We start from the raw sequence: 15521 nt of genomic DNA, 5'->3' as shown, positions 1-15521 counted from the left end.
CTACCTATCTCTTATCTATCTACCTATCTATCCATTACTGCCAAAATAGCTGCACTCCCAGTCCCTGATTATCCTGTGGATGGTGAAAGCATCCTTAATATATATATATATATATATATATATATATATATATATATATATAGTAAATTTCAGTAGCCGTATTAGTCCAGTGATGCAGACGCAAAATCAACAAATTTTGCAGTATATTGTTTTGGAACTGAAAATAGAGATTTCAGGGGTGGAGGACGGGACTTCATGCTTGGAGAAGATTTTCTTTCATTCATGCAAATATAAACATGCAGTTGTGGGTTAGATCCGATACAGAAAGTCAAAGACAAATGAAACAGCAGTATAGAAAACCCAGAAAAATGACTGAAAAATACAATAATGCTGGACGCAGTGCAGGGAATCACACCAAACTGGGCGGCTGCCATCCCTCATCCACAGTGTTTAGTCTGCGGTGACGCCTTCTGCTATTCATTTATTCCCCTAAAGTAACTGAATTATCATATTCCTGCAACAGAGCTGTCACCCCTGAGGGGGGCACTACTAACCCTAACGGCCTGCAAACCCAAAGCTTGCACCTCAGGTCACGCCTCTGCTACTGGGGCATTACTTAATCAAAGGCACTAGTATTAGGAAATCTCCCCCCACTATCTGCTCTTACTCAGTTCTCAGTTGATGGATCAGACAAGGCGTCATGTTGCCTACAGCAGTGTTTCCCAACCCGAGTGCCTCCAGCTGTTGCAAAACTACAACTCCCAGCATGCCTGGACAGCCTTCGGCTGTCCAGGCATGCTGGGAGTTGTAGTTTTGCAACAGCTGGAGGCACTCTGGGAAACACTGGCCTACAGCCTTGATGGCCGCCCAACCCAACTTGTAGGTTTAGGCTAGCACAAGGCTCTGGGTTATAAAATTGGTCTTACGATAACACTGAGCTCCAATAGCATAGGAACAGGAAGTGTTATCATGAGGTCACACACTAAAATGTACACAACACACTTTAGGGTAGCTCTGTTAGTTCATTTTTAAGGCAAACTGAAGAGGCGGAAAATACTTTGTTAAAATCTGTGCAGAATCAGTATCGGAAATCCGTACATAAACAGCATGCATTGAACTGCCCCTAGAGGAAGCTTCCTGCATGCTGTGCTATTGCTGAGTTCAGGGTGTAGACAGTATGCAGGAAGCTGATCCTAGAGGACGCCTGCCCAATGATCTCAATGCATAAACTCACAGAAAAGTGGCATGTCACCTATTTTATTCCACGCTGAAAAATCTGTGACACGATTTTTGAAACCCACACAGGTTTTTAAGTGTGTTGTGCACTTTCCTATTCAAAGCAATCAGAGTTGGTTTTTCATACAAAACCGCATTGGTTTGGATGTGGAAATCTACGTGGATACCATGTCCAAATCAGCATGGATACCATGTCCAAATCAGTGTGAATACCATCCAAATAAGCGTGGATACCATGTCCAAATCAGCATGGATACCATGTCCAAATCAGCGTGGATACCATGTCCAAATCAGCGTGGATACCATGTCCAAATCAGCGTGGATACCATGTCCAAATCAGCGTGGATACCATGCCCAAATCAGCGTGGATACCCATCCAAATCAATGTGGATATCATGTCCAAATTAGTGTGGATACCCATCTAAATTAGCATGGATATCTATTTAAATCAGCGTGGATACCCATCCAAATCAGCGTGGATACCCATCCAAATCAGCGTGGATACCCATCCAAATCAGCGTGGATACCCATCCAAATTAGTGTGGATACCCATCCAAATCAGCGTGGATACCCATCCAAATTAGTGTGGATATCCATCTAAATCAGCGTAGATACCCATTTAAATCAGTTTGGATACCCATCTAAATCAGCGTGGATACCCATCTAAATCAGCATGGATACCCATCTAAATCAGCGTGGATACCCATCTAAATCGGCGTGGATACCCATCTAAATCAGCGTGGATACCCATCTAAATCAGCGTGGATACCCATCCAAAATCAACGAGGATATCATGTCCAAATTAGCGTGGATATCCATCCAAATTAGTGTGGATATCTATCTAAATCAGAGTGGATACCCATCTAAATCAGCGTGGATACCCATCCAAATTCGAATGGATTTTACCCCTAAGGATAATATTTAGCTCCCCACTATTCGATTTATTCTGCCCTTTAAACATTGTCTCAGAGGCATTTAGCCAGACCCATGTTTGGTGTGATTTCTTTTACATTTAAAAAATATAGAATAATAGACATATAACATGACACAATGCAAATGTTTCATATCTAACAACAAGCACAATACCAGAGATAGCCAAAGTAAATGCCCCGACCCCCTGATGTAACACTTTCCACATCTGGAGAGTTGCTGCCCAGGCTTCATCTACCTCAGCAGTGAAGATGTAATTGACGAACGTCACACTGACATGCAGAGCAGATGGGATGCACAATGGGGCTTAGAAAAAAAGTGTTGTTACCAAGCCCCCAAATAGTGTCACAGAGGGAACCTTTCTCTGCAGTTTTATTAAAGCGAATCTCTGCATTTAATTATACTCAGGTCCAAAATAAGGATTAATATAATTTTATAGCTGTCAGAGCACCAAAAATCCTGCATAGACCTAGAGAACATACTGGCCGCCTCTAAAGGGAGCTTACTGCATACTGTCTAATGGGGCAGTTTACTGCATACTGTCTAATGGGGCAGATTACTGCATACTGTCTAATGGGGCAGATTACTGCATACTGTCTAATGGGGCAGCTTACTGCATACTGTCTAATGGGGCATCTTACTGCATACTGTCTAATGGGGCAGCTTACTGCATACTTTCTAATGGGGCAGCTTACTGCATACTGTCTAATGGGGCATCTTACTGCATACTTTCTAATGGGGCAGCTTACTGTATACTGTCTAATGGGGCAGCTTACTGCATACTGTCTAATGGGGCAGCTTACTGCATACTGTCTAATGGGGCAGCTTACTGCTTACTGCATATTATCTAATGGGGCAGCTTACTGCATACTGTCTAATGGGGCAGTTTACTGCATACTGTCTAATGGGGCAGATTACTGCATACTGTCTTATGGGGCAGCTGACTGCATACTGTCTAATGGGGCAGCTTACTACATACTGTCTAATGGGGCATCTTACTGCATACTTTCTAATGGGGAAGCTTACTGCATACTGTCTAATGGGGCAGCTTACTGCATACTGTCTAATGGGGCAGCTTACTACATACTGTCTAATGGGGCCGCTTACTGCATACTGTCTAATGGGACAGCTTACTGCTTATTGCATACTGTCTAATGGGGCAGCTTACTGCATACTGTCTAATGGGGCAGCTTACTGCATACTGTCTAATGGGGCAGCTTACTGCATACTGTCTAATGGGGCAGCTTACTGCTTACTGTCTAATGGGGCAGCTTACTGCATACTGTCTAATGGGGCAGCTTACTGCATACTGTCTAATGGGGCAGCTTACTGCATACTGTCTAATGGGGCAGCTTACTGCATACTGTCTAATGGGGCAGCTTACTGCATACTGTCTAATAGGGCAGCTTACTGCATACTGTCTAATGGGGCAGCTTACTGCATACTTTCTAGTGAGGCAGCTTACTGCATACTGTCTAATGGGGCAGCTTACTACATACTGTCTAACGGGGCAGCTTACTGCATACTGTCTAACAGGGCAGCTTACTGCATACTGTCTAACGGGGCAGCTTACTGCATACTGTCTAATGGGGCAGCTTACTGCATACTGTCTAATAGGGCAGATTACTGCATACTGTCTAACGGGACAGCTTACTGCATACTGTCTAATAGGGTAGTTTACTGCATACTGTCTAATGGGACAGCTTACTGCATACTGTCTAATGGGACAGCTTACTGCATACTTTCTAGTGAGGCAGCTTACTGTATACTGTCTAATGGGACAGCTTACTGCATACTGTCTAATGGGGCAGCTTACTGCATATTGTCTAATGGGGCAGCTTACTGCATACTGTCTAATGGGGCAGTTTACTGCATATTGTCTAATGGGGCAGCTTACTGCATACTGTCTAACGGGGCAGCTTACTGCATACTGTCTAACAGGGCAGCTTACTGCATACTGTCTAACGGGGCAGCTTACTGCATACTGTCTAACGGGGCAGCTTACTGCATACTGTCTAATGGGGCAGCTTACTGCATACTGTCTAACGGGGCAGCTTACTGCATACTGTCTAACGGGGCAGCTTACTGCATACTGTCTAATGGGGCAGCTTACTGCATACTGTCTAATGTGACAGCTTACTGCATACTGTCTAACGGGGCAGCTTACTGAATACTATCTAAGGGGACAGCTTACTGCATACTGTCTAATGGGACAGCTTACTTCATACTGTCTAATGGGGCAGCTTACTGCATACTGTCTAATGGGACAGCTTACTGCATACTGTCTAATGGGGCAGCTTACTGCATACTGTCTAATGGGACAGCTTACTGCATATTATCTGTACATTGAACTTAGCAATAGCACAATATGCAGAAAGCTTCCATTAGAGGAAGCTTACTGCATACTGTCTATACACTGTAAGAGCACAGTATGCAGCAGGCTTCCCCTATAGGCAGCTTACTGTATACAGTCTATACACTCAACTCAGCAAAAGAACAGTATGCAGTAAGCTTCCACTAGAGAAAGTTAACTGCATACTGTGTTATTGCTGAGTTCAGTCAGTGTATAGACACAATGCAGTAAGCTTTCCCTAGTATCTGCCAATATGTTCTCTTTTAATTCCATGTCTATGGAAGAAATCGGAGCTCTATGTCAGACAACTTGGCTACTGTATATCACACATTTTAAATCTATTTAGATGCTATTCACTTTAAAGCCCCATCATGCAGTGTATTGTAAGTTGAATGACATGCAATGAGGTGATGGTAGGTATCAGAGCTCCATGAGGACAGCAGGCGAGACATCCGCTCTGATTGCCTGGGGAGGGGGGTGATGTCTAAACATGGAGAAATATTTGAAAACCTACAGAAACCTTTTTTGTTTTAGAGCATCAGGTGTGAAAGAGAACAATTTTAGTAATGGAATTCCTCAGTGAGTACGGGGTCGCAGAAAAACCGTGAGCCACGCTTGGCTGTTCGAGCAGTAAAGGGCACAGTCTTCAGCACTGCATGGAAGATAATAGCCAAAGGAGACAAACAGAAGACAGTAAGAAGCCAAGATCTATTGCATTAGTACATGGTTAGTTCTCTGCTCAGGTAAACATGGAAAGTCTCCGCACTCATACAATGCCAAATAAACAGCGTCTAGGTCATGCTGGAGAAATTTAATAAGGCAAGCGGCAGTAAAATGGAGATAAAATATTAAAATGGACAAGAATTAGAAATAAATAAAATATTTAAATAAATAAATAAATAAATAAAATTTTGCCTTCAAATTTAGAGTGAAGGTTAGTGGCAAATCACAACCATAAGTCAATACACAGAATTACAGCAGTCTGGTCCAGTCTTATGCAAATAAAGTTCAAAATGAATATGCACCCTTCAGTCCCCACTAGAAGAAGCTTATTGCATCCTGTTTTATCATAGACTTTAATGTATAGAAAGTATGCTGTAAGTCCCTAAGCTCCCCCTAGTGGTGGCTGAAAGCAGACAGTATATTTATGTTTAGATAGAGGATTTGAAGCTCTGATACAGAGTTCTGTTGTAGACAATTATTCAACACAGAATTGTGGACCTTGTGAACAACGTAGTGTTAAAGGGGTTATCCAGGAAAAAAGCTTTTTCTTATATATCAACTGGCTCCTGATAGTTAAACAGATTTGTAAATTACTTCTATTAAAAAATCTTAATCCTTTCAGTACTTATGAGCTTCTGAAGTTAAGGTTGTTCTTTTTTGTCTAAGTGCTCTCTGATGACACGTGTCTCGGGAACCGCCCAATTTAGAAGAGGTTTGCTATGGGGATTTGCTTCTAAACTGGGCGGTTCCCGAGACAGGTGTCACCAGAGAGCATTTACACAGAAAAGAACAACCTTAACTTCAGAAGCTCATAAGTACTGAAAGGATTAAGATTTTTTGTTTATAGAAGTCATTTACAAATCTGTTTAACTTTCTGGAGCCAGTTGATACATAAAAAAAAGTTTTTTCCTGGATAACCCCTTTAACTGAATGGAGATTCACTAAAAGTGGACCTGTCAGCCAGTTTTTAGGGTATAAAGTAAGGGCCTGGCTATATAGGACTTTTGGCCCTGAATCCGTACACACCTCGCATTAGTTAATTGATCACTTCACTGCCGAGATATCAGAGTTTAAGAAGATATGCAAATTGGGCTTTGGAGCTAGCTGAGCTCCAAAGCCTAATTTGCATATCTTTTTAAACTCGGATATCTCAGTGCTGGAGTGGTAAATTAACTAATAGGAGGTGTGTATGGATTCAGGGTCAAAAGCTGTATATAGCCAGGCCCTTACTTTATACCTTAAAATCTTTCTGACAGGTCCACTTTAAGTCACTGTACAATGAAAAGTTATGTAGCTTTCTAGTACAGTTTGTGTTTCATTTCTGCTTGCCAAAATATCTGCTTTCTGTCAGTAAATGGGAGTTTTTTTTAAATTTTATTATTATTATTATTTGTTTACTTTTAGTCTACAATTGTCATAATGATTGCAGCAGAAAGTTTGCTATACAGATAGGGAGAGGCAAGTCACTCAGGGCCAGCGGGGCGGAGAGGTCCTAGAGGTCAGACCCCCCCCCCCCACCTTTCATACAGTGATGGCACATATTTGTGACACATCATCACTTTAGGAGATGGGAATACCCCTTTAAGCTTTGTTCACATAAGACTGGACAAATCCATAAAAAAAACAATATTCATAGATACATAAATGCAAAGATCTTACACTAAGCTAGATGCCCGGCTGCCATAGATACACAGATAATTTACTATTTATGTACATTATCTATGCTTCAATGGCTTGGTATTAAAAAAAAAAGCAATAAGTTGCCAAGTGTTATAAATGCAAAATGCAACCAAGGGGGTTATATAAACATAATGCTTTGCATGATCCCATAATACATTCTGCATGATCCATACTTGTAGCATAACCAGCGCTTATAATAGAGATCACGGGGCCCTAAGGAAGATGCAGTTAATACCACTGTCAATCCTTACATAGGATACATGGGATGCAATTATTTTACTTAAAGGGGTAAATGTTTTCAAATCAACTGGTGCCAGAAAGTTAAACAGATTTGTAAAAAATTCTATTTATTAATCTTAATCCTTCCAGTACTTATCAGCTGCTGTATGCTACAGAGGAAGTTGTGTAGTTCTTTTCAGTCTGATCACAGTGCTCTCTGCTGACACCTCTGTCCATGCCAGTAACTGTCCAGAGTAAAAGCATATCCCCATAACAAACTTCACCTGCTCTGGACAGTTCCTGACATGGACAGAGGTGGCAGCAGAAAGCATTGTGGTCCGACTGGAAAGAACTACACAACTTCCTCTGGAGCATACAGCAGCTGATAAGTACTGGATGGATTAAGATTTTTGTTGATAGAAGTAGTTTACAAATCTGTTGAACTTTCTGGCATTTGTTGATCTGAAAAAAATAGTTTTCCACTGGAGTACCCCTTTAAATGCACAATGAGATATTAATAGGGATCAGCAGCAGCTCAAGCAGAATGTAACATGGGTGCATACAATGCAAATATACTATTAGGGTACGTTTGCTGCATATTTTTGTGCAGCTAATTTAAATTTAAAGGGGTACTCCACTGGAAAACATTTTCTTTTAAATCAACTGGTGCCAGAAAGTTAAACAGATTTGTAAATTACTTCTATTAAAAAAAAAAAAAAAAAAAAAAATCTTAATCCTTCCAGTACTTATCAGCTGCTGTCATGATCCAAAGGAAGTCCTTTTCTTTTTGAATTTCCTTTCTGTCTGACCACAGTGCTCTCTGCTGACACCTCAGTCTATTTTAGGAACTGTCCAGAGTAGGAGCAAATCCCCATAGAAAACCTCTCCCTGCTCTAGACAGTTCCTGACATGGACAGAGGTGTCAGCAGAGAGCAATGTGGTCAGGAAGAAAGGAAATTCAAAAAGAAAAGAACTTCCTGTGGATCATAACAGCAGCTGATAAGTACTGGAAGGATTAAGATTTTTTAATAGAAGTAATTTACAAATCTGTTTAACTTTCTGGCACCAGTTGATTTAAAAAAAAATATATTTTCCTGGGTAGCAAAATAGATGCAGAAAATATGCAGCAGATGCTGTACGTGTGAACGTACCCTTATAGCAGTAAGCAGGGCTGGTAAGTACCAACCATATACACAAGTTTTTGCCAACCAGGGTGCCTCCAGCTGTTGCAAAACTACAACTCCCAGCATGCCAGGACAGCCTTCGGCTGTCCGGGCATGCTGGGAGTTGTAGTTTTGCAACAGCTGGATGCACTACTTGTTGAAAAACACTGACATACACTGATGCAGGTAAATGTCCATATGGAGAATTTCCTTTTAGCACATTGTATAGATTCTACATTGCTAAAAGCAAAGCGTGTACGAAATGCAGAAAACAGCTGGCTCTGTATGTGTAACTACACTAATGCATGTAATTCAGTGAGGTCCCTAAACCTACAGCGTCCTAGGCCCTGAAGAGCTTTCATAGGGTTTGCTAGGGGGCTAGCACTAGTCATATGAGCATGGGGAAAAACCGTATAGTACCTGACAGGTGAATAGCGAAGGCTTGAATGGTGCAAAAAAAAAAATGCATATTCAGGTATATTCGGGAATATAATATCTATTGCTATTCAGCTAATTGTCTATGCTAGTAGCCCTAATAAAGCACACGTGTGTGACTATGTATTAGGATCACCCCTATTTCACACTCTGGGGACCTCAAGGGGGTCTTGCTGTTGGGGAGGTATTACTAACCCTACTGTTTTCAATGGAGTCCCCTGAGCCAAGGACCGAGAGTCATCAAGGAAGGGGGAACCTACATCTATTAAAGGGGAATCCCCATCGCAGATTGTTATCCCCTATCCATAGAATAAGGGATAACAAGCTGATTGGTGGGGGTCCGACTGATGAGACTCTTGCTGATCCCGAGAACATGGGTATAATTGTCTGCAGAATTAATGTAGCACACCGCCCCTGAGAGGCCACCACTCTATTCATTCTCTATAGGGGGGGCTGAACATTTCCGAAACATTAGGCAGCCCCCCCGATTAGCTTGTTGTCCCCTATTCTATGGATAGGGGATAAAATACTAATATGGGAAAACCCCTTACTCTAGGACAGATGTCTCCTGCAGAACATCACATCTTTATTGACAAAATGTAGTCCAGTGGTGAACAATGTATCCCCTATCCTAAGGATAGGGGATAAGTTTCAGATCACGGGGGGTCTGACCGCTGGGGCCCCCTGTGATCTCTCTGTACAGGGCCCTGTCTCGCTGGCCAGATAGCGGGTGTCGACCTCCGCACGAAGCGGCGGGTGACACGCCCCTTCACTACATCGCTATGGCAGAGCCGGAGATTGCAGAAGGCAGCACTTCGGCTCTACCATAGAGATGTATTGAGGGGGCGTGTCGGCCGCTGATTCGTGCGGAGGTCGACACACCCGCGGGCTGTCGGGGCCCCATACAGGAAATCGCAGGGGGCCCCAGCGGTCGGACCTTAGGATAGGGGATACGTTTTTCACCACTGGATATCTCCTTTATGTCATAACACCAGGGCAATGGCTTAAGATGGGAGTAGATGGTGCAAGTACAAGAGCCTGCATAGTGGGCAGGATTATAACCAGGGCTCAAGTCCTGCAGGAACGTGTGGGAACGGAGTTCCTGCACTTTTTTCACATTAGGAAAACCGTTGCCATTAGCAAGAATCCTGCAGTATCAGCCTTTATGTGGAAGAGTTCCCACACTTTTGTTTCCAGGACTTGACCCCTGGTTATTACTAGTGATGAGCGGCATATGCCATATTCAAATTCGATATTTCGTGAATATATGGACGAATATTCGTCCTATATTTGTGAGATTTCCATATTCAACATATTCGCGGTTATTTTCGATTTGCGTAAATGTATTAGGAGATAGGTAGATAGTTATCCGCTATCTACCTATCTATATTATCTATCTATCTCATATCTATCTATCTATCTATCTCATATCTATCTCATATCTATCTATCTCATATCTATCTATCTCATATCTATCTATCTCATATCTATCTATCTCATATCTATCTATCTATCTATCTATCTCATATCTATCTATCTCATATCTATCTATCTGTCTATCTATCTCATATCTATCTATCTATCTCATATCTATCTATCTATCTATCTATCTCATATCTATCTATCTATCTCATATCTATCTATCTATCTATCTATCTCATATCTATCTATCTCATATCTATCTATCTGTCTATCTATCTCATATCTATCTATCTATCTATCTCATATCTATCTATCTATCTATCTATCTATCTCATATCTATCTATCTATCTATCTCATATCTATCTATCTATCTATCTCATATCTATCTATCTCATATCTATCTATCTCATATCTATCTATCTGTCTATCTATCTCATATCTATCTATCTATCTATCTATCTATCTATCTATCTATCTATCTCCTAATATTCTTGGTCTATACAGAAGTGATAATGGGTCTATGACATTTTTCATTTTGAATATTGTCATGTCATATTGGCGAATATCGTCACCATCTATCTACCTATCAAATTTTAGTGCCGATATTCTCATATTCGTGAATATTCGCTCTCCAGTCTAATACAGTAAATAGTATAGGAATCTTCTTTAGACCACAAGCTGGAAGCAGGGAGGGATGAGATCACTGTGATGTGTTCTGTGTGAGAAAAAAAAAATTACGAATATTCCTAATTACGAATATTTAACGCTATATTCGCGAATATGCGAAATTCGCGATAAATATTCGAATTGCGAATATTCGCGCTCGACACTAGTTATAACTATAGGGCACGAGTGCCTGATGTGCCAAGAGGCCTCTCTTTTGTGGTAAGACACCACTATAAATGGCATTTGGTGGGAGGGCGGGACCCTGTTGCTTTTGTCTGAATTTCCTCATTCATTTCATATGGCTAATAGTTAGTAGGAGATATAATATTTGGCACCATACAGAGATCCCGATCATGTCTAGTCCATATCGTGGCCCCCATAGTTGGTCGGTTTCTATCAGTGATAAGACGGAGCCCAGGTCTCTTACCTGTGATGATATCTTCAATGGCGCCATCCTTCCCCTCATACACATGTCTATTGTCTTTCACTTGCCTCCTCCTCAGCTCTGCTATCAGCTCCTGCTGCTGCCGCTTATTCTTATGTGAAGGAGACTGGAAGAAAGGAACATGGATGTCTTATTCTAGGTGTACATAAATATCCTACAAGAGACCAGTCTATGGATGATGAGGCTACATTCACTGCATATGACGGACAGCGATGGCTACTACAAGATTGGGAAAGGTTTTGTTGTTATATTTAGAACAATTCCACTCAAAATTTGGGATCATAATGCTTTCTGGAAATGTGCAGCCCATAAAATGGAGCTCAGAAGGGCTCCACCTCTGGGATTCACACTTACAGTACATTCAGGAAGATGTGCGGAATGTCCGCCTGAAAAAAAAAGATGGACATCCCGCATATTTGAAAGTTCCGATGGGCGCTAGGACCGCTCGGAAATGTACCATCTCATAGTCCACAATGCATTTCCAGTGAAATCCGCAGAAAGAATAAACATGTCTATTCTTTCAGCGGACGTTGGAATCGGCATTTCCGTGGCAGATGTGTCACCGTGTGCACAGTGGTATCTGTGAGGAATAGAACGGCGGAATTCCGCACGGACATTCCGCAGTGTGAACAAACCCTCATTGTGATATTGAAGGCCCACCATTCCCCTCCAGCCTACTTGTTACTGTTTTACACAGTTTAACAATCTGGGGGGATGGTAGGGGGCCTGATATCTACAAAGTGGGCTGCTGTCTACAAGAGGGGTGGGGGGGGGGGGGGTCTGCTGTCTACAAAGGGGGCTGCTGTCTACAAGGGGGGGCTGCTGTCTACAAGGGGGGGCTGCTGTCTACAAGGGAGGGGCTGCTGTCTACAAGGGGGGGCTGCTGTCTACAAGGGAGGGGCTGCTGTCTACAAGGGGGGGCTGCTGTCTACAAGAGGGGGGGGGCTGCTGTCTACAAGAGGGGGGGGGGCTGCTGTCTACAAGGGGGGGCTGCTGTCTACACGAGGGGGGGCTGCGGTCTACAAGGGGGGCTGCTGTCTACAAGGGGGGGCGCTGCTGTCTACAAGAGGAGGCTGCTGTCTACAAGAGGGGGGGCTGCTGTCTACAAGGGGGGCTGCTGTATACAAGAGAGGGGGGCTGCTGTCTACAAGAGGGGGGGCTGCAACTAATGTCTGCAGAGGGGCTGCTGTCTACAGGGTGGGCTGCTGCTAATGTCTGTGACTATCTATACACCTACAAGGGGATACTACCTACTATTAAAGGCAATCTTACAGCACTAACTTGAATTTATATGTAGATAGTGCAGGTGACCCGGTTTCTATTGCTGCGCACCATGTGAACATCAGCGCAATCGCTCCGGAGACATCGGTCTCGCCACCAATGCAAATTCCCTGTTCTGTCCAATGGAGAAGAGAGAAATCTTGGCTCATACTACAGCAGCCGCCTCCATTGTACACAACAAGGACCCACATATCATACGGTAAACAGCGCCAGAAACTGGATCACCTTGGTGTCAGATTCCCTTTAAAATTAAAATACTCGTAATTGGTATCGGCGAGTACTAGAACTAAAGTATTGGTTCTAGTACTCTTAAAAAATGGTATCGGGACATCCCTAGTTTAAAATGTTCGGCTAGGTTCACACATCGGAATTTCCGCATAGTCTATTGGAGACTGCAGTGTCCGCGCGGTCCTAGCACCAACTGATTCAGTTGGTGCTGGCCGCATTCGGAATCTCCGGACGGAAATGTTCTGCCCGCAGATTCCATAGTGTGAACCTAGCCTTAGAGTGGAATTCTACTTTCAAATTCCACTCAGAAATTCCGGCACAGCAAAATTGCTTTGCTGGCAATGTGATTCCGCTGCGTAGTGCACACTGTGAAATTTTAGTGGCAGACACTCTGCTAATGAAATTCCGCAAATTCCGATCCAAAGAATAAGGGATAAGATGTCTGATTGCGGGGGCCCTGCCGCTGGGGACCCCTGTGATCTCCAGCATGGCACCCCAGTCATCCATTCACGGAGCGCACTCCGTTCCATGCCAGATGACCGGCTACTACAGCCACTACACCTCCTCAATTTATGTCTATGGGAGGAGGTGCGACGACTAAGTACTAACCGTCACGCCCCCTCCCATAGACGTGAATGGAGGAGGCGTGATGTGACATCACGAACGCAGAAGCTCCAAGCTTCCATGTTCCGGACCCCGCCGCTGCCTAACCAGAGATTGCAGGGTCCCGCTACTGGCAGGACCCCCCTGCGATCAGACCAAAGGATAGGGATAAGATGTTTTTCAATGGAGTACCCTGTTAAAATCTAGTCTAGGAGGGGGTTAGTAAAAAAAAACAAAAAAAAAAACAAAAAAAAAAAACGAGCATAACGCGCAGTCTGGAACTTCCAGGTTTGGTGACGTGATGTCTTATGTGAGGCCTCAGCAGCTGAGTGGGTGTCAGACATCAAGTCCCCCAACCCACATGTGCTGGTCAGCGGGTAGCAGAGCTCCGTTATACCAGAAGCAGCGCGGGAGCCCATAGCACCAATCACAGCATTACTTTCATTTTGTATTCAGCTTTCGAAAAATGAAAGCTGCGCTGGTTGCTAGGGGCAATGACATGAGTTTTTCTTTTACAAAGTTTTCATAAATGAATGGGACCATTTACTAAAATGCTGTCTCTGTCTTTGTCTCCCCATAGCAACCAGTCTCATTGTGTCCCCATAGCAACCAATTAGAGCTTGGCTTTCATTTTACATCGACAATTTAGAACATGAAAGCTGAGCTGTGATTGGTTGCTATGGGCAACAATAAATCAGTCCCATTGTCTAGTCCGGTGTTTTCCAAACAGTAAGACTCCAGCTGTTGCAAAACTACAACTCCCAGCATGTCCAGAACGGCTAACGGCTATCCGGGCATGCTGGGAGTTGTAGTTTTGCAACAGCTGGAGGCACCCTGTTTGAACAACACTGCTCTAGTCTTTTGCCCTCAGCAGTCGGGGGTTATATTCAGAACCTTCTGGTCTTGCTGGTCCATCATGGCCTCCTGCTCCAGAAGCTTCTCCATCAGGGCCTGCTCCTGTTTTTTCCGCTGCTCATTCTCTTCATCAGCCGACTATGGGAAAGTGATCACAGATAAAACACATGAGGGACGACAGATACAAAATAGTGATAAATAAACCAGAAATATAACGTCTGACTGAATGTCGCCAGAAATACAGACTATAAGTGCCGCATCGTGTGTTAAAGGATGAGATCTAGAGCAGTGGTCTCCAACCTTCGGACCTCCAGATGTTGCAAAACTACAACTCCCAGCATGCCCGGACAGCCAAAGGCTGTCCGGGCATGCTGGGAGTTGTAGTTTTGCAACATCTGGAGGTCCGCAGGTTGAAGACCACTGATCTAGAGGAATACGTCTGGAGGATCTGGTTTTACCTTCTTCTCAGGAGGTGTTGATGTGTAATGGCCGCCTCACCGCACTATAATGCCGCACTGTAATGCTGGTGTGGTGGCCCAGTACGGGATGGTGTTTCCCAGTACTTCTCCTGCCCTGTCAGGCAGAGTCTCTCCATGTCCCCAGGGCCCCCTTTATGTATTATCCCCTGTGTATATAAGTTATGATATTAATAATGTACTGTTTCTTTAATTGTTATACCATGTGATTGTTACTCAGGAGGCACTAGTGATTAGGTGAACCCCCCAAGTGACCTATGGGCTCCTTGCGCAGCCCCACTATATTACCAGGGGAGGGGCTGCAATCTCTCTCTTAGTTCCTGAGGTCCAGTGCAGTCATCTCAGTGTCTGTGTCCGGAGCATTGAAGGCCTCAAGCCTAAAGTCTGCAGCCGCCTATCGATTGCAAGTAAGCTAAAGTCTTCTAATTGTCAGTCATCACGTCAAGTCAAGTCTACTGTTTAGTCCCCGTGGCCTGCACAAAAGTTAGTCTAACTACTGCAAGTCCCAGCAAGCCTGCAAAGTCCCCCTGTTTCACTGGTCACCTCCTTGGGATATTGGCTGTACTGCATAGACTGTCACCTGTCTCCCCTCAATAAAGCTGCCGTTGTCCGTAACTTGGCATTGGTGTCTTTATTGCCCCCCCGTGCCTAGCCCAGGACCAGCGGTATTACCTTCGGATGGTTGAGGCTAAACCACGCCCTGGCGTCACGACAAGAAGGTGTTAATAACATCTGCCCCTTGGGTTATAACACCTACCCTGCACCTCAAACCCTGACGCCACAATGGTGTTTGTAGTACTGAAGG

At 43.6% G+C, this 15521-nt stretch overlaps 1 protein-coding gene across 8 annotated transcripts in view; it reads right to left on the bottom strand.

Moving 5' to 3' along the window:
• The window catches only part of FMNL2 (formin like 2), a 358580-nt gene that overhangs the window by 9984 nt on the left and 333075 nt on the right, over nt 1-15521 (bottom strand). For 5 of the 8 annotated variants that reach the window (XR_008847349.1, XM_056536955.1, XM_056536960.1 and 2 more), the window contains 2 exons: nt 14280-14378; nt 11256-11379 (listed from right to left, as the gene is read on the bottom strand). Coding sequence is in view for 7 of the 8 variants with exons in the window: in XM_056536955.1 (XP_056392930.1) it covers nt 11256-11379; nt 14280-14378 (223 nt within the window). In the remaining variant the exon portion in view is untranslated. Of the gene's footprint in view, nt 1-5033; nt 5172-11255; nt 11380-14279; nt 14379-15521 lie in introns of all 8 variants that reach the window. The other 3 variants (XM_056536956.1, XM_056536961.1, XM_056536957.1) reach the window with 2 other exon arrangements.

Source organism: Hyla sarda, chromosome 8, assembly GCF_029499605.1.
Source record: "Hyla sarda isolate aHylSar1 chromosome 8, aHylSar1.hap1, whole genome shotgun sequence".
Classification (NCBI taxonomy): Eukaryota; Metazoa; Chordata; class Amphibia; order Anura; family Hylidae; genus Hyla; species Hyla sarda.
This window is presented reverse-complemented; position numbering and strand designations above follow the sequence as displayed.